Source organism: Malaclemys terrapin, chromosome 9, assembly GCF_027887155.1.
Source record: "Malaclemys terrapin pileata isolate rMalTer1 chromosome 9, rMalTer1.hap1, whole genome shotgun sequence".
In the NCBI taxonomy this organism is placed as follows: domain Eukaryota; kingdom Metazoa; phylum Chordata; order Testudines; family Emydidae; genus Malaclemys; species Malaclemys terrapin.
The window spans coordinates 51,546,490-51,572,427 of NC_071513.1; the positions used below are offsets into that span (position 1 = coordinate 51,546,490).

The 25,938-nt window shown below is 44.8% G+C and overlaps 1 protein-coding gene across 2 annotated transcripts in view; it reads right to left on the bottom strand.

Moving 5' to 3' along the window:
* Positions 1-25,938, bottom strand: part of RYK (receptor like tyrosine kinase) — a 108,173-nt gene that overhangs the window by 15,106 nt on the left and 67,129 nt on the right. For both annotated transcript variants that reach the window (XM_054039426.1, XM_054039425.1), the window contains 2 exons: positions 11,884-11,953; positions 5,562-5,694 (listed from right to left, as the gene is read on the bottom strand). In XM_054039426.1, coding sequence (XP_053895401.1) covers positions 5,562-5,694; positions 11,884-11,953 — 203 coding nt within the window. The remainder of the gene's footprint in view (positions 1-5,561; positions 5,695-11,883; positions 11,954-25,938) is intronic.

Sequence of the window (25,938 nt, forward strand, 5' to 3'; positions counted from 1 at the left end):
CTTCGTTTCCACATTTTATCTCATTTATAAAAACTATCTGCAACCACTCGTTCTTCAGGACACAACATCATTGCTCCCTGGTATTTCTTGATACTTATTCAAAATACTTAACCCTTAATTTCTGAAAATGCCTTATTTTTAGCTGTAAATTGGCTTTGAAATATTTCCTAGCTTTCATTTTCCTTGTCACCATTTTTTCACATAAATCAGGGATGGACAGACAAAATGGTACCTGGATCCACCAAAATTTCAGCCACCCTGCTATACACTTCTCTGCATATTACTCACAAGAGCAGCACTCATTTTCAAGGAACAGACCACAACCAAGTATATAAAAGGAGCAGCAGCCTCAAATTTATAATTCCTATCCACTGCTGGAGACTGCAAGTCTCAACACCTTTGCTCCATATCCCTTTGTAATTTTGTCTGTGTTAATTAATGGAGAGCTTTGTAGTGAGAGTGTTTAATTTTAAAATGTAATATATATATGTGCAAACATTATGTTACTGCATGTTGTCTGCCATTTGAGACATTTACTACTTCCTGTGGCCTGCTCCGGGATACGGACACTGATTTAGTATTATATCATTGCCAGGGTCCTATGTATTCTGCAGAATTCACTTCAGAATCCACCGCTTCCCACAGATGTGTGCTTCAGGTGCTCAGTTCACAACTGCTGCAACAGTTATGCAATTTCTACACAAAGTTTTGTAGTAACATTCAAAATCTGAGGCAGAATAAAATAAATTGAATCTAATATCAAATGACATAAGCAATGTTGTACTGGTCACATTTAATGCAATAAGTCACAGATAATGATGAGAAAACAGAAGAATGCCAGCTAAATTGGAGTTTGCTAAATTAATCGTTTTAAAGTATTTGAATGAGTGAAAGAGGAATGGCACTCTCAACGAAGGACTCCGGTTTTATGGTGTTAAGTATTTCCCACTTTCTTACTTTATTTTACATTAAAAGAAAATATGGTCATAGCTAGTTAATACAAGTCAGTTGTGAAAACACTGTCTGTTTGCATTAACAGGGCCTTAAAGCAATAGTACATGAACTGTTATCAAACTGGATTAGTGTTTTCCTGCAGACTTTCTTTGGCACACGGACAGCGAGTCCTATGTGAATATTCAGAACACAAACTCCATCAGATGGGCTAATATCTGGATGCCTGGGAAGGAGACAGTATCAGTCTGTAGACATTTGCAATTTAGAGATCAAGCCACAAAGCAAAAGCAGACACAATCATAGTCCCACAGTTGCTCACAGTACAATACCTCTGCAAATTAACAGGAAGAAAGCCCTTGACTGCTTGGTACTTAGTGTACAAAGCAGGGATGACTTATTGACCCCAGTGAACCAGATAGCCCATAAAAATAAAGTAAGTGACAAGTCAATCATCTAGAGAAAGCCAGGCAGTGTTGTGAGAGAAAGATTAAGAAGAGCATGATGGAAAATTATCTTAACAAAATACACAGGCATGTGTCTGCTGTGGTTGATAAATCCTTTTTCATTCAGATTTTCCGCTTACAAGAGTTTTGTTCCATTTCGTTTCTGTATTAGACGATTAACATTTACTAGGGCTGTCAAGCGATTAAAAAAATTAATCGCAATTAATCACGCTGTTAAACAATAACAGAATACAATTTATTTAAATATTTTTGGATGTTTTCTATATTTTAAAATATATTGATTACAGTTACAACACAGAATACAAAAGTGTACAGTACTCACTTAATATTTATTTTTGGTATTTGCACTGTAAAAAACCAAACTAAAAATAGTATTTTTCAATTCACCTAATACAAGTACTGTAGTGCATTCTCTTTATCATGAAAGTTGAACTTACAAATTTAGAATTATATACAAAGAAAACTGCATTCAAAAATAAAACAATATAAAATTTTAGCGCCTGCAAGTCCACTCACTCCTATTTCTTGTTCAGCCACTCATTCAGACAAACAAGTTTGTTTACATTTGCAGGAGATAATGCTGCCTGCTTCTTGTTTACAATGTCACCTGAAAGCAAGAACAGGTGTTCTCATGGCATTGTTGTATCCGGTGTCTCAAGATATTTACATGCCAGATGCACTAAAGATTCATATGCCCCTTCATACTTCAACCACCAGGTCAGTGGACATGCATCCATGCTGATGACAGGTTCTGCTCAATAACAATCCCAATCTGAGTCAGATGCCACCAGCAGACAGTTGGTTTTCTTTTTTGGTGGTTTGGGGTTTGTGGTTTCCACATTGGAGTGTTGCACTTTTAAGACTCCGGAAAGCATGCTCCACACCTCGTCCCTCTCAGATTTTGGACGGCACTTCAGATTCTTAAATCTTGGGTCAAGTGCTGTAGCTATCTTTAGAAATCTCACATTGGGACCTTCTTTACGTTTTGTGAAATCTGCAGTGAAAGTGTTCTTAAAATGAACAACATGTGCTGGGTTATCATCTGAGACTGCTATAACATGAAATATATGGCACAGCAGGAGACATACAATTCTCCCCCAAGGAGTTCAGTCACAAATTTAATGAATACTTTTTTTTTTAAAATGAGTTGCATCAGCATGGAAGCATGTCCTCTGGAATAGTGGCCAAAGCATGAAGGGGCATACGAATGTTTCGCATATCTGGCACGTAAATACCTTGCAATGCCAGCTACAAAAATGCCATGCAAACGCCTGTTCTCACTTTCTGGTGACACTGTAAATAAGAAGAGGGTAACATTATCTCCCGTAAATGTAAACAAACTTGTCTGTCTTAGGGATAGGCTGAACAAGAAGTAGGACTGAGTGGACTTGTAGGCTCTGAAGTTTTTGAGTGCAGTTATGTAACAACAAAAATCTACACCTGTAAGTTGTACTTTCACAACAAAGATTGCACTACAGTTCTTGTATGAGGTGAATTGAAAAATACTATGTCTTTTGTTTATCTCTAACACTGCAAATATTTGTAACAAAAATAATATACACTTTGATTTCAATTACAATGCAGAATACAATGTATATGAAAATGTAGAAAAACATCCAAAATATTTAATAAATTTCAATTGGTATTCTATTGTTTTACAGTGCAATTAAAACTGCGATTAAAAAAATAATAGTTATTAAAAAAATTAAGTTAATCACGTGATTTAACTTAACATTTACTATAAATCTCAGTAGCACAAACACTATTAAAATGTTCCATCTTGGACGACAGTAAAAGTTCTCGGGTAGAAAAGGTCCCCAACCTCAAATTAACTTGTATACTTCTCATCTGTGTTTCTCTTAATACGATCAGTCCCCACTGCCCATCTCAAAAAAACATGACAGTTGCCAATAAATCATTATATTCAATTTAGTAACATTAAGCAAGCACTTTTGGTAAATTGTACAGGTTCCACTCTCCCTTCCCCCTCCCCCCCAACTACATGATACAAGTCAAAGGAAATAGAGATAAAAAGATTAATTCACTTGCAATTTGCTGACGTTTCCTTAAGATTTTCTTTTAAAAACATTAAGAACTTCAAAAATTAAGACCATTAATGGAAGTGTTATGATTAACTTCTAACAAGTGCATTAAATATCAATAAAACATTAAGTATGCACAGTTAAGTAACCAAAATTAAAGAATTGTCAAAAGTTAAAGTTGTGCACAACTAACCCCCCCTTTGTGTGTGCGCATTATAATTTAATTCTACCGTCTGTTTTGTTTTCTCAAACAATTTTTTAAAAAGTTAAGAACGATATACCTCTGTAGCATCTTCCACTTGTGGTTCTGTGTATGTTAGATACATAGCCTATTACAGATATTAATGTATAATATATGCATGAAAAGAAGTGTGATACTGAATTATGTCAGAAATAGTACACAGCTGCGTAATCGAAGATTACGGCAGTGCTCACACATTAGGAAGTGGAGTTCAGGTTGCAGTATAGTCTTAACTTTGGCATTTCTGGGTGGAGTGAGAAACTGCAACATTAACATTTTCTTAACAAAGTTTGCTAGAAGTTTTTCTGAGAAAAAGGAGGAAATACTCCATACTCAAGCTATTTGGCTAGACAACCACAATGCATACAGAGAAGGGCCACTAGGATGATCAGAGGAATGGAAAACCTGTCGTATGAAAGGAGACTCGAGGAGCTCGGTTTGTTTACCCTAACCAAAAGAAGGCTGAGGGGGGATATGATTGCTCTCTTTAAATATATCAGAGGGATAAATACCAGGGAGGGAGAGGAATTATTTCAGCTCAGTACTAATGTGGACACGAGAACGAATGGATATAAACTGGCGGTGGGGAAGTTTAGGCCTGAAATTAGACAAAGGTTTCTAACCATCAGAGGGGTGACATTTTGGAACAACCTTCCGAGGGAAACAGTGGGGGCGAAAGACCTCTCTGGCTTTAAGATTAAGCTTGATAATTTTATGGAGAGAATGGTTTGATGGGATAACGTGATTTTAGTCAATTAATCAACAGCATGCCATCGCTGGTAAATAGTATCAATGGTCAATGAGGGTCTGGCTGGAGAATCTTGCCTGCATGCTCGGGGTTCTACTGATCGCCATATTTGGGGTCGGGAAGGAATTTTCCTCCAGGGTAGATTGGCAGAGGCCCTGGAGGTTTTTCGCCTTCCTCCGCAGCATGGGGCGGGGGTCGCTAGCTGGAGGATTCTCTGCGACTTGAAGTCCTTAAATCACAGGATTTGGGGACTTCAACAGCTGAGTCAAGGGAAAGGGGGTGGGTCAGCTTTTGTGGCCTGCATCATGCGGGAGGTCAGACTAGATGATCATACTGGTCCCTTCTGACCTTAAAGTCTATGAGTCTATGTAAGGAGTGCACACAGGGATGTAAAGGGTGCCTATGGAGTTCCCTCACTGAGCACAGTGAATGCGGCAAAGCTCCTACAAAGAACTGCTGCTTTCAAGACACACCTTAGGAGATGGGGTCACACTGACAGATTGAGTTACAACACAGTGCTGCCTCACTTCCAAGATGCACATGACCTGCGGATACCATGTAGCCAAGAAGATGCATAAGGCAATGGAAGGAAGCTGTTTGGTGTTCAGAATTTTTGAAAACCAGGCAGATATTTAACTACTGATTTAGGAACCTAATTTTAGACTCCTATATTTGAAATTCTTATTCTGCTCTACAAATTTTAACAGCACTTCACTAACACCATAGGTCTTTAGGCAAGTAAACTATCATAACATTTTAAAAGAACCTGTGATGTTCAGCTGTAAAATATTAATCTGAAAACAGACAGAATGCAAAGTGAAACAAATGCTTAATGTAACACTCCCAATTTACAGTAAAAATAGGGAGTTGCTGTAATCAATAAGACACTGGAGTCAACTGTCTGTGATAAATGCACAGAAAAATTACTTTTTTTGTGAACCACAAAATATACACTTCCCATGTCTGCTTTTAAGTTTCAACTACATAATAGGCTTTCCAATTCATTCAACTCTGGAAAAGTCATCCCTGTACTGTCTCCACAGCTGGATCTTTAAGTCCGAACAGAGTTCGACCAACTAAAACATTGAGTTTTTAAATTAGCCGTTTCTTACCTGAGGATTGTTGGCCTCTACTAACTTGCACTGGCGCAGGAACAGCTTAAGGTTCCCCCAGTTCATGAAAGGCAGCAGCACCATGGGTTTCTCCCCATCTTCTATACTGACATGGGTGATAGGGAGCAGGTTCCTGAAAGATGAGAGCAGATGCTCCTAAATTTTAGAAAGGTGATATCTGATCAAAGTTAGCAAGTTGTCTAAACAAAAGAACCCACTATAAATGATAAATAGAAGTACAGTAGAAAAGGCAATAGATTATTTAACAAAATAAAGTAACAAGGTCTCCAAATAACTTGAAGCTACATGTTTAGGAATGTGTGCAAACATCTGAGTAGTTTTCCATCAAGAAAAAAAAACTTTTGCATGATCCAAAGCTGATTAAAGATAAAATCCCACTGAAGATTATTCTTTACACAAACTATGAGTGTATCTTCAGTTTGGAAATGTATCCATCTCTTTAAAATGCACCTATACATTTTACAGATTCCATTATATTACAGTAAGCATAGTTTATAGAACTGAGCAAAAAATTGGCATTTCCATTTTGCTGGAAAATGATAGTTTGACATTTGTCCTACACAAGGAAGGAAAGTCAATATTTGAATATTTTCATGGAACAAAAGTCTGAAAAACACTGGGTTGGAAGTGCCAAATCAAAATGTTTCATTCTGAGTCAGCTTAATTTTAAACTCATCTGTCTGTGGTGCTGCGGGGATTTATGGGTGCTGAAGCTATTGTGTTATTACGGGCTGGCTGAATCTCCTAAGATGCACCACGCAAAACAGCAGCTCCAGTTTAATGCTGAACTGACGTAAATAAAGTGTTCCGGTTCTGTTCAACAATTTTAATCTTGGTCAAAGCTACCCACATAATATTTTGTTTCAGTTTTCCCCAATTTACTATGGAAAAGTCATTTACAAAATTCTCAACCAGCACTAGTAATTACTTTATTTAGTACTTTTGATGCAAATTCCAAAGCCCTCTTTCTAAAATCTGTTTCAGCATCCCAGATCCGAGAGAGAGAGAGAGAGAGCGAGTGTGCATGTGCGTGTAAAAAAAGAGCCCCTCCCCAGAAAAAGTTTACAATCTAAACAGAAATCAGATTGGGGGAGAGGAGAGAAGAAAGCAAATATACTTCTACACTGATACATTTGAGCATTTTCATGGGAAGCATTATTTTGTTTATTTCCTTTAATCCAATCTCTTTTTAGCCATAAACTAGAACTTTAAATTAAGCATGACTCTGCAAAGAAAAGTGACTTAAAAAGGCAGTGTGGATCTTGTTTGTGTTTCAATGATTTCCGTATCAAACTCCTTCAGATTACAAGATTGCTCAATTGCCAATACGTGAGACTTGAATGTCAAGCTGGATTTGAATGTCAAACTGGGTTCCTTCCTGCTCACTTGCTATTACCAGTTAAAGATCCTGAAGACCAAACGAAGCCCTCAGTGATATCTCAAACCCCAGTGAATGGAGATTGTCTTGGATGACGTACATAACTCCCTTAAATACAGACTCCAAAAATCATGACAATAATTCATGTACACTACACCCATGCTATTAAGCACTCTTACATCCTAGATGCTTCCTATTTAGCAACACATAGTACTGCTTGGAGGCTTATATTTTTTTTGCATCCATTCTACTCCTTGTTGATCATTGTTATAACACTATTGGCAGGATTTATCTCTTGATATGCAAGAATACTTAATAGCGTGATGTATAGGTGGTGACAGAATGTACCTGAGTCCACACCCTATATATGCTACTGTAATAACACTGGTCTACAGTTTTTGAGAAGTCGTCTGCTTCAGAGATAAAATGTGCTATTTATTATGTATTTTGATGTGCTGAATTCAAATATGACAATTAAAACAACTGATTGGCTACTGTTTCTAAGATATTTAAGTTTTTACATTTTATGTCTATGTATATTGTGTAGATAGTAGAATTTTAATCATAAATTGTAAATCTAGGTCTTTTCATGTGTTTATGGTTGCTTTACATGATAATATTTCACCTGTCCTGTTTATGTAACACGGCGCTTCTTGGCTTGTCTCTTGTATTCATTAAATGGAGCATCTCTTGTCACTGTCCAGCAATAGTCTGCAAGCATTGATGGGCTCCATTTTCCCTGATAGCGTTTCTCCATTGTTGCAATGTCCTGGTGAAATCGCTCGCCGTGCTCGTCGCTCACTGCTCCGCAGTTCGGTGGAAAAAAATCTAGATGAGAGTGCAGAAAGTGTATCTTTAGTGACATGTTGCAACCAAGGCTTTTGTATGCCTTGAGGAGGTTTTCCACCAACAACCTGTAGTTGTCTGCCTTGTTGTTTCCGAGAACATTTATTCCCACTAACTGGAAGGCTTTCCATGCCGTCTTTTCCTTGCCACGCAGTGCATGGTCAAATGCATCATCTCGAAGAAGTTCACGAATCCGAGGACCAACAAAGACACCTTCCTTTATCTTAGCTTCACTTAACCTTGGAAATTTTCCACGGAGGTACTTGAAAGCTGCTTGTGTTTTGTCAATGGCCTCGACAAAGTTCTTCATCAGACCCAGCTTGATGTGTAAGGGTGGTAACAAAATCTTCCTTGATTCAACAAGTGGTGGATGCTGAAGACTTTTCCTCCCAGGCTCCAATGCCTGTCGGAGTGGCCAATCTTTCTCGATGTAGTGGGAATCTCTTGCACGATTATCCCATTCGCAGAGAAAACAGCAGTACTTTGTGTATCCAGTCTGCAGACCAAGCAAGAGAGCAACAACCTTCAAATCGCCACAAAGCTGCCACTGATGTTGGTCATAGTTTATGCACCTCAAAAGTTGTTTCATGTTGTCATAGGTTTCCTTCATATGGACTGCATGACCAACTGGAATTGATGGCAAAACATTGCCATTATGCAGTAAAACAGCTTTAAGACTCGTCTTCGATGAATCAATGAACGGTCTCCACTCATCTGGATCGTGAACGATGTTGAGGGCTGCCATCACACCATCGATGTTGTTGCAGGCTATAAGATCACCTTCCATGAAGAAGAATGGGACAAGATCCTTTTGACGGTCACGTAACATGGAAACCCTAACATCACCTGCCAGGAGATTCCACTGCTGTAGTCTGGAGCCCAACAGCTCTGCCTTACTCTTGGGTAGTTCCAAATCCCTGACAAGGTCATTCAGTTCACCTTGTGTTATGAGGTGTGGTTCAGAGGAGGAGGATGGGAGAAAATGTGGGTCCTGTGACATTGATGGTTCAGGACCAGAAGTTTCATCCTCTTCCTCCTCCTCGTCTGACTCAAGTGAGAACTATTCTGGTGCATCAGGAACTGGCAGTCCTTCTCCGTGGGGTACTGGGCGTATAGCTGATGGAATGTTTGGATAATGCACAGTCCACTTTTTCTTCTTTGACACACCTTTCCCAACTGGAGGCACCATGCAGAAGTAACAATTGCTGGTATGATCTGTTGGCTCTCTCCAAATCATTGGCACTGCAAAAGGCATAGATTTCCTTTTCCTGTTTAACCACTGGCGAAGATTTGTTGCACAAGTGTTGCAGCATATGTGTGGGGCCCACCTCTTGTCCTGAGCTCCAATTTTGCAGCCAAAATAAAGGTGATAGGCTTTCTTAACCAGAGTGGTTATACTGCGCTTTTCTGATGCAAAAGTCACTTCACCACAAATATAGCAGAAGTTATCTGCACTGTTCACACAAGTACGAGGCATCTCTGCTCACTTCGGCTAAACAGAAATGTGTCCCTTTGCAAAATCAAACACTGACAAATAAGAGAGCACGACACTGTATGATTTCTAGAGCTGATATAGGGCAATTTGTTCAGCAGAGTGATGTAAGCTTTGTTATGACTGCATCATCCATGACTTCTAGGAATAACATGATGCAATTCATATCATGTATGACGCAATACCAGCTTCAGATTGCATCATTCATTGTTTTGCCTCAAAAGCAAGTACTGTCCAAACCTAGTCATAGATTTATTCATAGATCCAGTCAAAGATGTATTTTGGTCATTTCTGGTTTAAACTGAGATCCCTTCCCTTTATAACTCACTTATCCTCCGCCATTCCCAAGTCAAGGGTCGTATATACTGACCCAATAGCATATCTTGAAAACTAGAGCCAATCAACAATTTTAAGCATCATTTTCGTTCTCAGTTACCCAGAATTAGTAAAGTTTGACTACTTTTATTTCAGAAGCATTTTGGCTGTAGAGCAGTGTAATCTTTGTACCAAGCATGCCTTCTGAGATATCATTTAAAAACTATTTTCTGATCAATAATATCATGGCAATATGCATGTAGCAGCATTATATGTGAAGTTATAAACATAAATTGAGATTATGACTAGGGCCACATCTACACTACCGGCTAAACTGGTACTGCTGCGATCGATGCAGTGGTGTTGATTTAACTGATCTGGTGACGACATGCTAAATCAATGGGAGAGCATCTCCCACTGACACAGCGCAGTGTACACACTGTGGTAAGTGGATGTAGCTACGTCGACTTCTGTTACGTTATTCACGTAACTTAGATTTATTTACCGTGGTAGTGTAGACCAGCCCTAAGGTTTGGTCTACTCTACAGAGTTTGGACAACGCAAGGCAACTTATGTCGACCTATGAAGCGTCTACACTTAATTTCACTCTCACCGACGGAACTGCCCCACTACATTGACTTAACTCCACGTCCATGAGCAGTGTAGTCAAGGTCGATGTAGTTTGGCATTGCTTACCTCGACTGTTACTGGCTTTCAGGAGCTGTCCCACAAATGCACTATGCTGACAGTACAACTGATACAAGCGTTCCTGGTGAGGATGTGCACCATCAATACCAGGAGCCAAGTATAAACAATGCACAAGTGATGTAATTACTGTGGCAGCGGTATGCTGACATAAGTCAGATTGACTTAATTTTGTAGTGTAGACATGGCCAGTAAGTTTTCCGGAGGTGTCTGGGGAATGGCCAAACCAGTTTCTCAGAGACAAAGGGCACACTGATGCCTCAGACAGGTGTAAATAAGCTGATGGGCCAACTACTCACTAAGCGGCCATTCTTTGGCAGGAAAAGGGGGGTGGGGGAATCTACATCTTAGTAAAGAAACAGCATGAAAAGTCCCCTTCCAAACAGACTGCCTGTTCTCCTTGCTCCCAGATGGAAATACTTCCCAAAGGAAGGAAAGGACTATAAGAAGATGCAGACAACCCCAGGCACCTCCACCTTCCCCATCGTTCATCGATTGACTGCATAAATATGGACAAAGGAAGCAGCCATTAAACAGAAATGGTCCTGGCCTAAGAAGTTTGTCCAGTGAGACTGTTGAGAGCACGTGGTAAGAAACTTTGCTTTGAATTTAACATAAGTTTGTTAAGTTAGGCACTAGTTGCATTTTATCTTTCTTGTAACCATTTCTGACGTTTAGGACTCATTACTTGTATTCATTTAAAATTGCTCTCTCTGTAGTTAATAAACTTGTTTTATCTAACCCAGTGTGTTTGAACTGAAGTGTTTGGGAAACTCTCTTTCGGATAACAAGACGTGTGCATATAATTTCTATTAATAAAATGACAGTCTTTAAATAAGCTTGTACCATCCAGGAGAGGGCTGGGCAGTACAGGACATACATTTCTAGCAGGAAATTAGGACTGGGGGTGTGTTGGGGTCACCCCACAATATAATCAAGGCTAGCAAGAGCCAAAGCATGGCTGGTTAGCTGCAGCTCACACAGACATAGCTGGGATTGACCTGCATGCTGGAGGCTGTTTATGAGCAGTCCAGACTAGAGGCTGGAGTGGTAAAGCAATGTAAAGGGCACCCCAGATTAGAGGGCAGGGGTGATACCCAGGGTACGCTTCAGACTATCTGTATGTCACAGTGGTGTACAGGAATTATTGGCAGGATTGTGTGATGACTGTGTTACTGGCTATGGTTGGAAGATAACCAGGGTGTGGATGCAAGTCTGACAGCACATATGCTGCCTTCTTCAGCATCAGCAAGACAGCACAAGTAACAAACTTGTTAATTTATATGGTCTCTGGAATAAGTGCCTGCAGCACCTCATGGGACTGTGAGGTGGTAAAAGGTGCATGCTAAATGCTCTTTACTTTAGTGTTCATTCTTAAAGGGTCTTTTCAGATTTTTATAACTTTGCCAAACATTTTTTGGCTGAAGTATTGTACATTTAAGTTGGGAAGTGATTTGTTTCTGAAATTTTTAGCACTGAAAAGACACAAATATTATTTTCAATACACATGGATATAAATTTAATTTAAAGCCTCTTACGGTGAGAGTGAAAGTAACAGTACTCACCTGTGATGAAGGCCTCGGAGTTTACAGCTTTCTGTCAGCATCATTGTCACTTGCACTTCCGAGGCTTGATCTAAAAAAAAAAAAAAGACAAGACAAGAAGGAACTGTAACCAATATTCATTCTGCAAACAAACTAAAGTGTAATTTTTTACAAAACTGGTTAAATAGGCACATGCACAAGTGACCAAAACTGATTTTCAACAGGCCAGCTTAAATAAATCAAGTGAACTGACTCAAGATCCTTCTGAAGTGAATGCAAAAGTAATTATCTGCATTAAATGTTCTTTATTTTCAACTTGTAGCCAGCTGTGGATATACTAGATATTTTTTCACGCTTCAACTGCACACTAAAGAATACCCGATTTGATTACTAGATTTATTAATTTTAACTAAATATAAAGTAAGATAGGTGAGTTTTGATGGCCATTTTTGTAACACTGCTCCCTTTGACCACCACCCACAAAAAATAACCCACACACTTACAGCGAGAACTCTACAACAATCACATATTACAGCAAGGAAAAAAATTGACCAATTCAAAATGAGGGTTTATTTTTAAAAAAGTTTATACATTTCCTCTAATTTTTTAAAATGTCTTTTCAAAAACAAAACAAGGATTAGACAAACATATTCAGGAAAATCCTTTATTGAAGCTTTCTTACAACTGCTCCAGAATCCTTCCTACCCTCACATATGCATAGCCAACCTATGGAATTCACTTCCACAAGATACTGAATCTGAGCTTGGTCGGATTCAAAATGTCATCTTGTTCACATAGATGCCTAATATTCAGTTACATTAGATAAGATACAAATGTAAAATGCATAAACCCTTGTACCTATGGGGTAAGTCAACTGGTTGGTGTGAGCAAAGCTTTTCCTGTAAGGGCATGTTACTTTATTAATGTCCATTACGAGGGGGTCACACCTTAATCTGCAATGTCTGGTACTAGTTACCTTTTGACCAGGACAGTGAACCACTGGTTTAATCTGATATGGCAATTTCATGTTAGTAGCAATCCTATGTTGGACTACTATAAACCCTCACCTGTAGCGTTTCCTGCCTGGAAGTGTTGGAGTTTCCCAGTGAGGCAAGAGGGGGTGTTTCTGAGCAGGGAGACAGGTGTTTGAAGCTGTTCTGAGCTGGGATGGAGCAGTGAGAATGGTTTGGTTAAGCGAAAGAGGGAGTAGAGTCAATTGGTGAATGTGTGTAGGTAAAGAGATGCTATTGGGGGCGGGGGAGGAAGAGAGGGAAGGGAAGGTGCTTGGGACAAGTATCACAGGGATAAATGTTGCTGTATTGGTCCCAGGATATTAGGCAGTATCTTTTCTTGGATCAACTTCTATTGGTGAAAGACAAGCTTTTGAGCTATGAAGAGCTCTTCTTCAGGGATATATATCATTTTCTCCCTACCTGGCACCCTTCACGGCAGGAGAGTCACTGTACAAAATCCCCTAGTGGACTGTTGGCCTCTATTTGTGGATATGCTGCTGGAAGCAAAGACCTGAAGCAGCTTAGTGTGTTCAGTATGATTTCTGTTAATCATCAGCCATTACTCCCCACATCAATGCTGGTACACAGGCCACACTGAAGATCCCATTGGACTGTTTGAACAAGAGTCCTAATTTGGAGCATTGGTAGCAGAGAGGAAATGGAGAGGAGTAAGGTACTCCATTCATGTTTCCTACTGCCATTCCTACAGGGCAGATTAAGGTTATCTTGTGGGAGTAGAAATCTGTGTAGTATTTCTTGCAACAGGAGGCTTTTGGGGAGATATATGCTGCTGAGGCCTTAACTGAGCATTTCCTGGTTTTATAAGGCTTGACGTCTCATGTTATGAAAAGGTATGGTGAGCTTTCTGGTAAGCGATTTAAATATGCAGTGAAGGAGACAAAAATTCCTATGTAGTCTTGTGCACCAAATGAGAGAAACCTCAACATTTTATTAAGATGGAGACCTTGTCTACACTACAGAGTTTTGTTGACAAAAGTTAGCTGTTGTCAACAAAACAGTGGGGGTGTACACCCTGAAATGCTCCTTCCGCCGATGTAACTCCTCTGTTATGCCAACAAAATAAAACCACGTCAACAAGCAACACAGAGCTTTTTGGGACGCTGAGCGATGCAGCGTCAGTGGAGACACTGAGCTTACTTATGCCACCCTAATTGGCCTCCCGGAGGTGTCCCACAATGTCCATCAGGACTGCTCTGGTCAGCAGTTTGAACTCTGCTGCCCTGCAGTTACACAGACATGCACCCATGGATTTTAGGCCCAGGAATTTCTGAAATTCCTCTTCCTGTTTGCTCGGCACGGACTGTTCACACAGCATGTTCCCAGCTGACCATGCTGGCTTTCCTCAACAGACATGGTCCTGCTTGGAGTACACCAGAGCTGTTGCATCTGTGGGGAGAGGAGGCTGTGCAGTTGCAGCTTCACTCAAGCTGTAGTAATTTTGATATCTATGGGCTGATTGCTCGTGGCATGCAGGAAAAGGGACACAAAAGGGACACGCAGCAGTGCTATGCTGAGATCAAGGAGCTGAGGCAGGCATACCAGAAGGCCAACCATCGCTCTGGTGTGGCACCAAAGACATGCTGTTCCTATGTGAAGCTGCGAGCCATAGTCGGTGGCAAACCCAATGCCACCACCGAGAGCCCCATGGATACTTCGGGGGACTGGAGGCAACAGCCAGCAGTCAACCCCGAAGACCAAGTGGTAGATGAGGAAATGGAGCTAGAGGGGGGATGTGGGACATGTGATAGGGTCGTCTGGTGACGTGACAAGCCAGGACCTCATTTTGACTATGGAGGAGTCTGCCAATCCCAGCACGCTGGCTCTGGTGTGCCTGAAGCAGGAGGGGCTAGCTCTGGTAAGCATGCCTTTTGCTTTGATATGCACACTGAGGATAGGCGACTACCGTCTCATTTACTTTGTTATATGACAGAGGAGGGATAAGGGGTAGAAATTAACAACAGAGCCTACACAGCTATGCAGTGGGGGACCAGTGGAAAAGTTTGTCCCAGGAATCCTCCATAGTGAGGACAATATGTTTCACAAAGTGCAGCAGTCAACAGATACAGCAGATAGCAAAACAAGAGCGTGGAGGGAGACAGTTAATGACAAATTCAGACTGGATAGCCTGGAAAGGAGACAGGAGCAGGAGTGGATGATAAAGCTACTGGAGGACCAGACAGAGATGCTCAAATCCCTTATAGCACTGCAGTCTGAGCACATCTGTACACGACTCCCCCTGCAGCCAATACAGAACGCCATTCCATGCCCTCCCCAAATTCCCTCAAACACATTGCCCGCATGTACCCCTTGCACTCCCTCCCTAGAGACTGGTTTCATGATGAAAGCTGGAGTTACAGCTGTGAGTGCCTTAACTGAGAGACTGTTCCTCATTGGTATGTCCTGTTTGCAAACAAACAAAAAAAAAAGGCATTTTATCCTTTTAATTAAAAGTATAGTCTTTGAAACAAAGTGAGTCTGTGCGTCATGCACACAGTATTTGCTGCTAAAATTCAAAACAGTGGCTATAGGCAGGAACATTAGCTCACTACAATTAAAGCTCAGGAAGAAAGCATTACGGGGGTTATTCAAGGCAGCAAGTAAACATTGCCTGGCCAAATGCACCACAAAGACACATTACTGGGGCTGTGTTCCCTGTAAGCTGCATGCTTGGGGAGCTGTACAGGAGAGATTTAAGTGGCACCCAGCTGATAGAGCACATACAGCCAGCAGCATGTGTTCAGGTGTCCTTCCCCACACGCTGCTCCATCCTGCAGCTGCTCCTGGGACCCTCCTGCTGGCTGTGCAGAATGGGGAGGAGAATGCTGATGTTAGGGTGTCCCCCTCCCCTGTACCCCATCTCCACAGAGCAGGACAGAGGGGACAGCCTGGCTCAGGAGGACTTGGAGCTACTGCGGTCTGAGCGCGTGCCTTTCTTAAAAAGACAGTGCACTTTTTCTGAGATTTCCCCAGCAGCCAGCTCAGTCTCTCCCCCCCCCCACTCTCTCTCCCACCCCATGTACCCCATCTTCACAGAGTGGGGGGGAAGGGAGAGAGACAACAGATCTCAGGACAGAGCAGGAGAGCTTTCAGTAAGCATTTTAGGGAGACAGTGCACTGCTTTTCCCACCCAGCCAACACACAGACAGTCTCTCTTACACATAAGTCTCTTTCACACTCGCCTCCCAACACATACTTGCATTATTGTTGTTACTTCTTGCTACTTCGTGCAATGCACATATATTCTCTAATTTTATTCTTTCAAAGTGTTATTTTAGTGTTTTGACTGGTCTATGCATTTCATAATTTTTATTTCTCTTACACTTAAAATTTAATTCTTTGAGTAGTGAGTTCTAAAATGCCTAACCTGGCTGGAGTAATTATCCCTATGGTAACTTAATAAAATTATATATATCTCATATCTAGGTTTTGTGTTTATATTGGTGGCGCACATAGGCACATACCTCGGTGCACATAAAATGTATTCTGCACATGGATGGAAAAAATTAGAGGGAACATTGCTGGGGGTCATTGTCAAAATGCTCCTTCAAAGCCTCCCTGATTTGAATAGCTCCCTGCTGAGCCCCTCTAATTGCCCTGGTATCTGGCTGCTCAAAATCAGCAAGCAGATGATCCACCTTAGCGCTCCACCCCTAGGGAAGCTTTTCCCCCTTCACTCTGCAAATATTATGCAGAGCACAGCAGGCTGCTAAAACCATCGGAATATTATCCTCACTGAGGTCTAATCTGCCAAAAAGGCAGCACCAGTGACTTTTTAATCTGCCAAAGGCACATTCAATGGTCATTCAGCACCAGCTGAGCCTGTTGTTGAAGCACTTCTTGGTGTTGTCTAGATTCCCAGTGTAAGGCTTCGTGAGCCAGGGGAGCAAGTGGTAGGTGAGGTCTCCCAGAATCACTATGGCATTTCCACATCCCCCATTGGAATCTCTGGTCTCGAAAGAAAGTCTCAGCATGAGCTTTCTATACAGTCTAGCGTTCCTAAAGATTCATGCATCATGACTCTTCCCTGACCAATCCACATTGATGTCAGTGAAACACCCCAGTGATCCACCAGCGCCTGCAAAACCATAGAGAAGTAGCTCTTATGATCGATGGCACCGCAAGATGGTCTGGGGGCAAAATTGGGATATGCGTGCCATCTATTGCCCCGCTACAGTTAGGGAATCCCATTGCTGCAAAGCTATCAAGTATTTCCTGCACATTACTCAAAGTCACTGTCCTTCATAGCAAGAAGTGACTAATGGCCCTACACACTTCCACAACCCCTACCGTGGACTTTCCAACTCCAAACTGATTTGCAACTGATCGGTAGCGGTCTGGAATTGCCAGCTTCCACACAGCGATCGTCACTCGCTTTTCCATTGTGAGGGCAGCCCTCATTCTGGTGTCCTTGCGCTGCACTGCTGGAGCAAGCGGCGCACACAGTTCCAGGAAGGTGGCTTAACATATCCAAAACTTCTGCAGCCACCGCTCGTCATCTTATACCTGCATCACGATCTGATCCCACCCCTCAGTGCTCATTTCCTGAGCCCAAAACTAACAGCCCACTGTGTGCAGCTACTCTGTGAATGCCAGCAGCAATTTTGAATTATTTCTTTCCATTGCCCACAGCAGGGCAGATTCATTTTGTTCCACAGCTCATGAAACACTGCAGGACCAGCTGCGTTGTGTTCATAATGCTGATCACCAGATTGGTCAGCAGTTCAGGATCCATGCTTTCAGGCAGAGATGGCGGGCACACAGTTTACAGGGGCTGTTCAAAAACAGCACAAAACAAGGTCGGAAGCCCATGGAATGATGGGACAGAAAGAACTGCATCATGGGACAGTGAGCATGCCCCCATGATGCACTGCAATCTGTTCCCAGATCTCCCAGTGGCAGAAGGTGGTGAGTTGCGCATTGGGATAGCTACCCACTATGCAATGCTCTCTTTGTTGATGCAAGGGCACAGACTGTGGACACTGCTGACACAAGGAGTTGTGTGGATGTGCACAACCGATGTAATTAAAGCAGCTTAAGTCGATTAAACTCTGTAGCATAGATATGGCCCGAGTTACACAAGCAATATAGCCCTCATTTACCAGACTGAGATTGTTAACATTTGTTCTTATGAATAGCTGAACCTTTCCAGAAAAATGCACCCTCCAGGAGAGACTAGACTTGGAAAATTCCAGGCCAAAACGTAAGTTACAAGAAGTTATAAGCTACTGGAAATGAGATCTCAGAATAATGCATAGGCAACTTTAATTACCAGTTTCATTCCCACTACAATTGAACCCAGAACTACTACATTGTGAGGAAAGAGGTTATTTCATTTTATGTTTTATTTTAAAACCTGTAAGCTTGGCTTGTATACCTCTCAGAAAGAGGAACTGACCCTGCACTCACGTAACTACTTTTTGGTATTTTAAAATTAGAAGTTACATTGCAATAATCTAGTGTTCCAGGTCAGAAGGTAGTTTAAATTGGCTGTAAAGTCTACAGAACAAGTTAAGCTTGTTTAGAAAAAACTCCTACAGTGACAATGAATTCATCCATCTCTTCACAGTAATACTGTTGCAGACCGTATATTTCTTTGTCAATGCCCTTCCTCTCTCCATCATGAAATCCAACAATGGCTCACTGAAAAACTACAGTATGTTCCATTGTTTCCTTTCAGCTCAGAAAGAACATTATATTTTAGGGGTAGGGCTCCCAAAGGATGATTGACTTCCATTCAAGTATATACGGAAATCCAAATCTTATCTTGTGAAACAGTTCCAGCATCCGTATTGTGTATTCTTATCAATATTATTTCCTTGTTTTCTATAAGTCAGCCTGTTTCTGCGGGAAAACAAAATTATATAAATGCAATGCATTCAGGACAAACAATAGGAGCACAAAGCCAAATCCTGCTCTGAGTTACACCAACGATAATGTAGAAGAACCACATGAGAGTCAATGTAATTATTCTGGATTTACACCAGTTGCAGCTCAAAAGAATCTGGTCCACTACTTCCAAAGTTTCTTTGGAAGAATGACTCATGGTGAAAAGGATAAATGGATAGAAATAATGCAACTGTCCTGTTGCAGTTATTATAATTCATTTTAAAAACTATTTTTTCATTAGTTATACTGGCCAAGACATTACAAAATGGTGATATAATTGGGGTCGTAAATCCATATTTAGGAACCAAAATAAGTAGCCTGATTTTCAAGAATTCCAAGCACCCAGAAGCTCCCACAGCCATCCAGCTTTGAATGTCCCCTGACATTCATGTAATAAGGAATGATTTTGATAGTGTCTATTTGTGCCCCTGGAAAATCTAGAATTATATATAGTGAAGTTCTACAATTGTCTTGCATCAGTTGTGCTGTACTTTGGATAGAACTTACAACAGCACACACAGAACTCTTCAGCACCTACTTCCTTTGGCATAGGGTATTCTGTCCTTATAACATTTGGCAGAATGCAGCCCAGCACCTGTAGTGCTAGCATTGTGGGAAATCTTTGCACTTAGGCTAAACTATGGTGACTCCTTATAGTGGTCTTAACTTCCTCTACTTGGGCCATAGGGTAATTCGGTGATTGAAACCATGACAAATCTCTTGTATCAAAGTCTCTGTTTATGGGCAGTGCTATTAAGAGGCCACATTCTCCAAGATTATGACACTGAATTTGTGTGTCAAGTTGCAACTTTGAGTTTAAGGGCTTGTCTACACTGGCACTTTACAGCACTGCAACTTTCTCGCTCAGGGGTGTGGAAAAACAACACCCCCGAGCGCAGCAAGTTTCAGTGCTGTAACATGCCAGTATAGACAGTGCCCAGCACTGGTAGTTGCGCCCCTCGTGGAGATTTTTTTTTAGAATGCTGCCGTGGCCCTTAATGTTGCCAATGAAGACGTGCCCTAAGCCAAACGCTCCAGGGTTCCCAAAAAGTAACAGAGCCACAAGTCTTGACACCTTGAAGAATTTAAAGAGCTACTCTAATCACCTTTTGAGATGTTAATTTGTTAAAGCTGCTTGCCTCTAAATGTTGATAGATATTTGCCAGCACCCAACACTCCACACCATTACTGCAACTCAATGCTTTAGAGTTTGTATGTGGCATGATCACTACTTCTAGGATCAAAGCACCCAACATCCCGTTTCATGAGACTGCTCTGTGCCAATATTCTACAATAGTTCAATGTCTCAACAACCAAGAATTGAGTAATAGCAGAGATCAAGACCAAGGTTGTCGAGCGACCTATAATTCTGGACGTCCAACTTGAGACACCTTAAAGGGTCTGTTTTACCAAAAGTGCCGAGGAACCTCTTAAAAAAAACTTCTTCAGACAAGATGGACACAAATAACGGAAGACATCCAAGATCACTAATTGCTTTTGAAAATCTTAGCCCAATGTCTCATGTCAAACTGTTGAGCATCAAAGATATCATGTGGAGCAGCATAAGAAAAACCTGCTACTTCCAGCCATAGAACCAGGCTGATCACCTAGCTCTTGATATGTTTGTATTGATACCCAACACGATGGACCAGGAGCACATAGCTAGCGGCTCAAACGGGGGGTCCGTGAGGCGGGCCAGCACCAGGTTCAGGTGCCACTGTGGGATGGGGGAAAACTGACGTACGGGAAGAGACGATCCAATCCCTTAAAGAATCGGCCAGTCATAGCATGGGAGAATACCGTGTGGCCCTGCACCGGTGGGTGGAAGGCCGATATGGCCGCCAAGTGCACATTGACGGAGGAGGGCACCAGGCCCTGGGGTCTAAGGTGAAGGAGGTAGTCCAAAATAAGCTGGATTGGGGGCAGCCATGGGGGAAACACCCCACTCTTCCGCTCATCGGAACCAAGACCACTTTGCGAAGTAGGCTCAGCGCATGGAGGTTTGCCTGCTTTCCAAGAGGAAGCGCTGAACCCCTTCCAAGCACGTCCTCTCCTTCCGGCCTAACCATTGAGCAACCACACTGGGTTGGAGTGGAGGAAGCGGCCTTGGTCCTGGGAGAGCAGGTCTGGGCGGGACGGCAACAGCCACGGCGGGGCGACCGCCAGTCCCATGAAGGTACCATACCAATGCTGCCTGGGCCATGCCGGGGCAATTAGTAGGACCCGGGCCCTGTCAGTCTCTCTTTTCCAGGACCTTGCCTATCAGTGGGAACGGTGGGAAGGCACAGAGAAACCGGCCCGACCAGGAAAGGAGGAAGGCATTGGAGATAGCACCTCATCCCAGCTCCCCCGGAGCAGAACCGGAGACAGTGATGGTTCTGCTGGGTCGCAAACAGGTCCGCCTGGGGAGTTCCCCACTCTTGGGGAAGTCTGTACACCACCTCTGGGTGAAGGGACCACTCGTGCTGAGAGGAGAAGTCCCAGCTCAAGTGATCTGCCTGCGAGTTCCAGATGCCTGGTAGGTGGTAGGCCTGTAGGCAAATGTCATGGGCTATACAGAAGTCCCACAGCCTGAGGGCTTCCTGGCAGAGGCTCGGGCCCTGCCTTACCTGTTGATGTAAAACATTGAGGCCATGTTGTCTGTGAGAACCCTGACCACCCAGCCCTCCAGGTGCGAGCGGAAGGCCATGGATGCCTGGATGTTTATGTGGGGGCCAGGTCCTGCGCAGACCACAGACCTTGGGTCTGAATGTCCCCCACACGGGCTCCCTACCCCAGGTCCAATGCATCAGACACCAGTCCCATCGATAGGGGCCTGCCTCTGAATAGGACCCCGTGGAGCATGTTCCCCAGGAAGGACCACCATCATAGGGAGGTGATCACGTGTTTGGGCATAGTGAGGACTTTGTCCATCCTGTCTCTGGCCTGGGAGAACGCAGAGGCCAACCAGAGCTGGAGGGGCCTCATCCTGAGTCTGGCGTGGCGGAACACATATGTGCATACCAACATGTGACCGAAGAGCTGGCTGTTGTCTGGAAACCTTGTGACCGTGTCGATGAGCCCTTTCAGGGCCTCGAACCTGTCCTGTCGGAGGGAGGGAGGCGGTGGCTGACGTGCCATCCACAACCGCCCCGATAAACTCTATGCGTTGTACTGGGACTAACGTGGGCTTGGTGTCGTTTACCAACATGCCCAAAGTGGCGCACATGGACAGAAGGAGCGCCACGTGATTCCCACACCTGCGACCAGGAGCTGCCCTTGACCAGTCAGTCATCCAGATAGGGGAAAATCTGGATCCCACGGTGCCTGATGTAGGCAGCCACCACCGACATACACTTTGTAAATACCCTGGGGGCAGTGGACAGGCCAAAAGGGAGGACCGTAAATTGGTAGTGCTCCTGCCCAACTCTGGAATGGAGAAAGCGTCTGTGCCCCTCGAATATATGGATGTGGAAGTACACTGCCTGCAGATCGAGGGCAGTGTACCAGTCCCTGGGATCCAGGGAGGGAATGATGGAGGCCAGGGAGACCATGCAGAACTTGAGCTTTACCGTGTACTGGTTCAGGCCTCGCAGGTTCAGGATGGGCGTAAGCCCCCCTTTGGCCTTCGGGATAAGGAAATAGCGGGAGTAGTACCCCTTGCGTTTGAACTCCACTGGCACCACTTCCACCGCTCCTAGGCCAAGGTGCCACCTCACCTCCTGCTCGATCAGAGCCTCGTGAGAGGGGTCCCCCAGGAGGAATGGGGGTGGAGGGTGGTCGGGTGGGGTGGAGGTAAACTGGAGGGTGTATCCCCAGGAGATGGTGTTGAGGACCCATTGGTCTGAGGTCAGCTCCGGGAGGAAAGCTCACAACCGGTTGGAGAAGGGAAGCTTTATTGTGAGTGGATCCCTGATGAGAACTGTCAGGGTGCCCCCGGGTGTCCCGTCAAAAGTGCCGTTTCCCTGCCTGTTTGCCCTTGGAGGACCCCCCAGGCCGGGGGGCAGACCGAGATTGCCTCTGCAGGCATTTTATAGTCCCACGACTTTTTATAAGCAGGATTGTATTTAGAGTGGGCGGCCTGGGCGGGAGCCTGCTGCGGCTTAAACAGAGGCCCAGAGCCTGAAGCATCATGTGGAAATCTTTCAGGCCATGCAGTTTTATATCCATTTGTTCTGCAAACAGAGCTTTGCTGTCAAACAGGAGGTCCTGCAAGGAGGTCTGCACCTCACTGGACAGCCCAGAGAGCAGGAGCCATGATGCCCTTCTCGTGGACACCGTAGAGGCCATGGACTGCGCGGCCGTGTCCGCTGCATCCAATGCTGCCTGCGGGGTTGCCCTGGCAGCCGCTGTACCCGCCTCCACCAGGGCTTTGAACTCCTTCCTGTCACATTCCTGGAGGGGGTCCTCGAATTTGGGCAAAGAGGCCCACAGTTTGAACTCATACCTGCCCAGGAGAGCCTGATGGTTTGCCACCCATAACTGGAAGCTCAAGGGCAAATAACTTTTCCTTCCAAATGAGTCCAGCCTCCTTGAATCTTTATTTTTCGGAGTAGGGGCTGGTTGGCACTGCCGCTCCCTGTGGTTGACCGATTCGACCACCAGGGAGTTAGGGGCAGAGTGGGTGTATAGGTATTCATGCCCTGTGGCAGGCACAAAATACTTGCATTCCGCTCTTTTAGAGATGGGGGCCAATGAGGCCAGGGTTTGCCACAGGGCATTTGACATTTTAGTCACCCCTTCATGGAGAGGCAAGACCACCCTGCCCAGTAGAGGCGGACAGTATGTTAAACAGGGAGTCCGAGGGCTCCTCCACTTCCTCTGCCTGGAGGTTGAGGCTGGATGCCACCTTTTTTAATAGTTCTTGGTGGGCCTTAGAGTCCTCCTGAGGGACGGAAGGAGGAGGGACCGCAATCGCCTCATCAGGTGAGGGGGAGGAGGCCGGCGCAGTACTCTGTGTGTCCACCGGGGGATCCATCACCTGGTCGGTCTCCGGGCATGGTGCTGAGGATGTACGACCTATCGACTCCTTCCTCGGAGGTCTGGAGGCCGACGGCCCTTCTGAGGCTCTGGCCACCAAGCAAACACCCACTGGGGGCTGTGTTGGGGGCCACAGTGCCCATTGGTACAATTGCACCAGTCACAGGGCCCGGTGCCACTGCACCTGCTGTGGCACCGGGTGAGCGGGCTGTTCGGTCTGGCTGGCCTGACCCATCGATGGATGGGTATGAAGGGAGGCTGGGCTGATGCATGACCTGGACCGGGAGGAGCGGTGCCGACCTCGAGACCGTGACCTCGATGTGGAGGACCGGTACCATAGGTAACAGCTGCTCAGCGATCAGCTCCGACGGGCGGATCCGCGATGGTGACTCGCCGGTGATCGACTCCCGGGGCTGCGGGAGCAGTGCCTTGGCGGGGTTCTGGAGCAGGACGACAAACGGGAACGGCGCTGACATTTGTGTCGCGACCGGCTACGATAGCCCCTCTGAGACAAGGACCTTCGGTGTCGTCTGCCTCGGTCCCATCGGTGTTCGCTCCTCGAGGTGGAGCGGTGTCTGGAGTCTCGGACAGATGGAACCCAGCCAGACAACCTGGTGGGAGTCGACGGCGACCCAGGTGGACTACGCATGGAATGGTTGCTGAGTGGCAAACAACATCAGGAATGTTCCCTCAACCGAGACCAGTACTGAGTCGGTGGCCACTGCCAAAATCCCAATGGCAGTGCTCCTGGTACCAGCATTGACATAACGTCCCGGGGCGCCTGCAGGGCCTCTAGCATGGAGGACATCTGGGGAAGCCTGCTCCGACTGGGCCGGGGGACTCCGCTCAACTTTAGTAGGAGGCCTAGAGGCCGATAGGGATTGAGGACTGCCCAACACGTGTCTAGTCTCTGCCCCAGATTTACTCCGATGCCGCGGCGGCGAAGGCCTCTTAGCCTTCTTGGCGTGCCCCGTGGACGGGACGTGGTGCCGACTAGTAGTTGGCACCAGGAGGTCGCCGTGCACCGACATCACGGTGCCGACTTGGAACAGCACGCCAGAATCGGGATCAACACCGACTCCATGAGGATAGCCCGGAGCCTAATGTCTCTCTCTCTCGGTCCGAGGCTTAAACGACTTGCAAATCTTACAGAGAGAGCAGAGATGAGTTTCACCCAAACAGCGTAGACAGTCCGCGTGCAGATCACTCACTGGCATCGGGTGCCTACAAATGTTGCATGACTTAAAACCCGGGGCACGGGGCATACCCTGGCCCAGGTGCACTATCTAAACTAAACTAAACCAAACCTAATTGAGTACTAACTACAGGTCACATACTCTGAATGAACAAGAGTTCTGGGGACAAGCTATAGCAAAGCAGTTCCGAAGCACCTTCACTGGCAGCAAGAAGGAACTGAGAGTGGGGGGGACTGCGCAGTGCCCCTTATACCGTGCCATGGAGGTGCCACTCCAGGGGTCGCTAGGGGTACTCCCCTACGGGTACTGCTAGGGGAAAAACTTCCCACACTGACGCACGTGGCGAGCACACGCACCTATTCTGGAATACACATGAGCAATCTCTCGAAGAACCTTTGACATTTCTCAGCGTGGAGAGCTGACAGAGCTGCTGAAGATGCTGTGGGAGAACTCTGAGGGAATCACAGAACCATCAATGTGGAATTGGTAGGCAGGCAGAGCCGGCTGCTGCTGCAGGAAGATGGGGGTGGGGGGAAGGGGAGAGACTGTGCTGAGCATGGGCTGATATGGGCGGGGGTTCCCCGTCCCCCAGGCTTGGTTGCTCAGGCTGCTGTCTGAACTTAGAGACAGCATGCCAACACACTTCCCAACACACAGTTTCTGTCTCTTCCCCCTCCCCCCCACACTCCCTATCACACACAGTCTTCCCCTCCCCCATACACTTTAGCTGAAAAGCAGCTGGCAATCTAGTAAGATGCCCATGGAATGATAGAATTGAGAAACCTGCATCATGTGATACTGGACCTGTGCCACGAGGCAGGGCCGTCCTTAGGCATATGCAGCTGTATAGGGCACCTGAAAAATTGGGGCACCACTGGGTCTTCGTGTCCACCCTCCCACCTCTTCCTATCCCTGTTCTGACCCTTCCTGCAGGCTCCCACCACAGTTGGCTGCTGCAGCCTGGGGAGTCTTCCTTCTGAGGAAATTTAATAAGCCTTCCA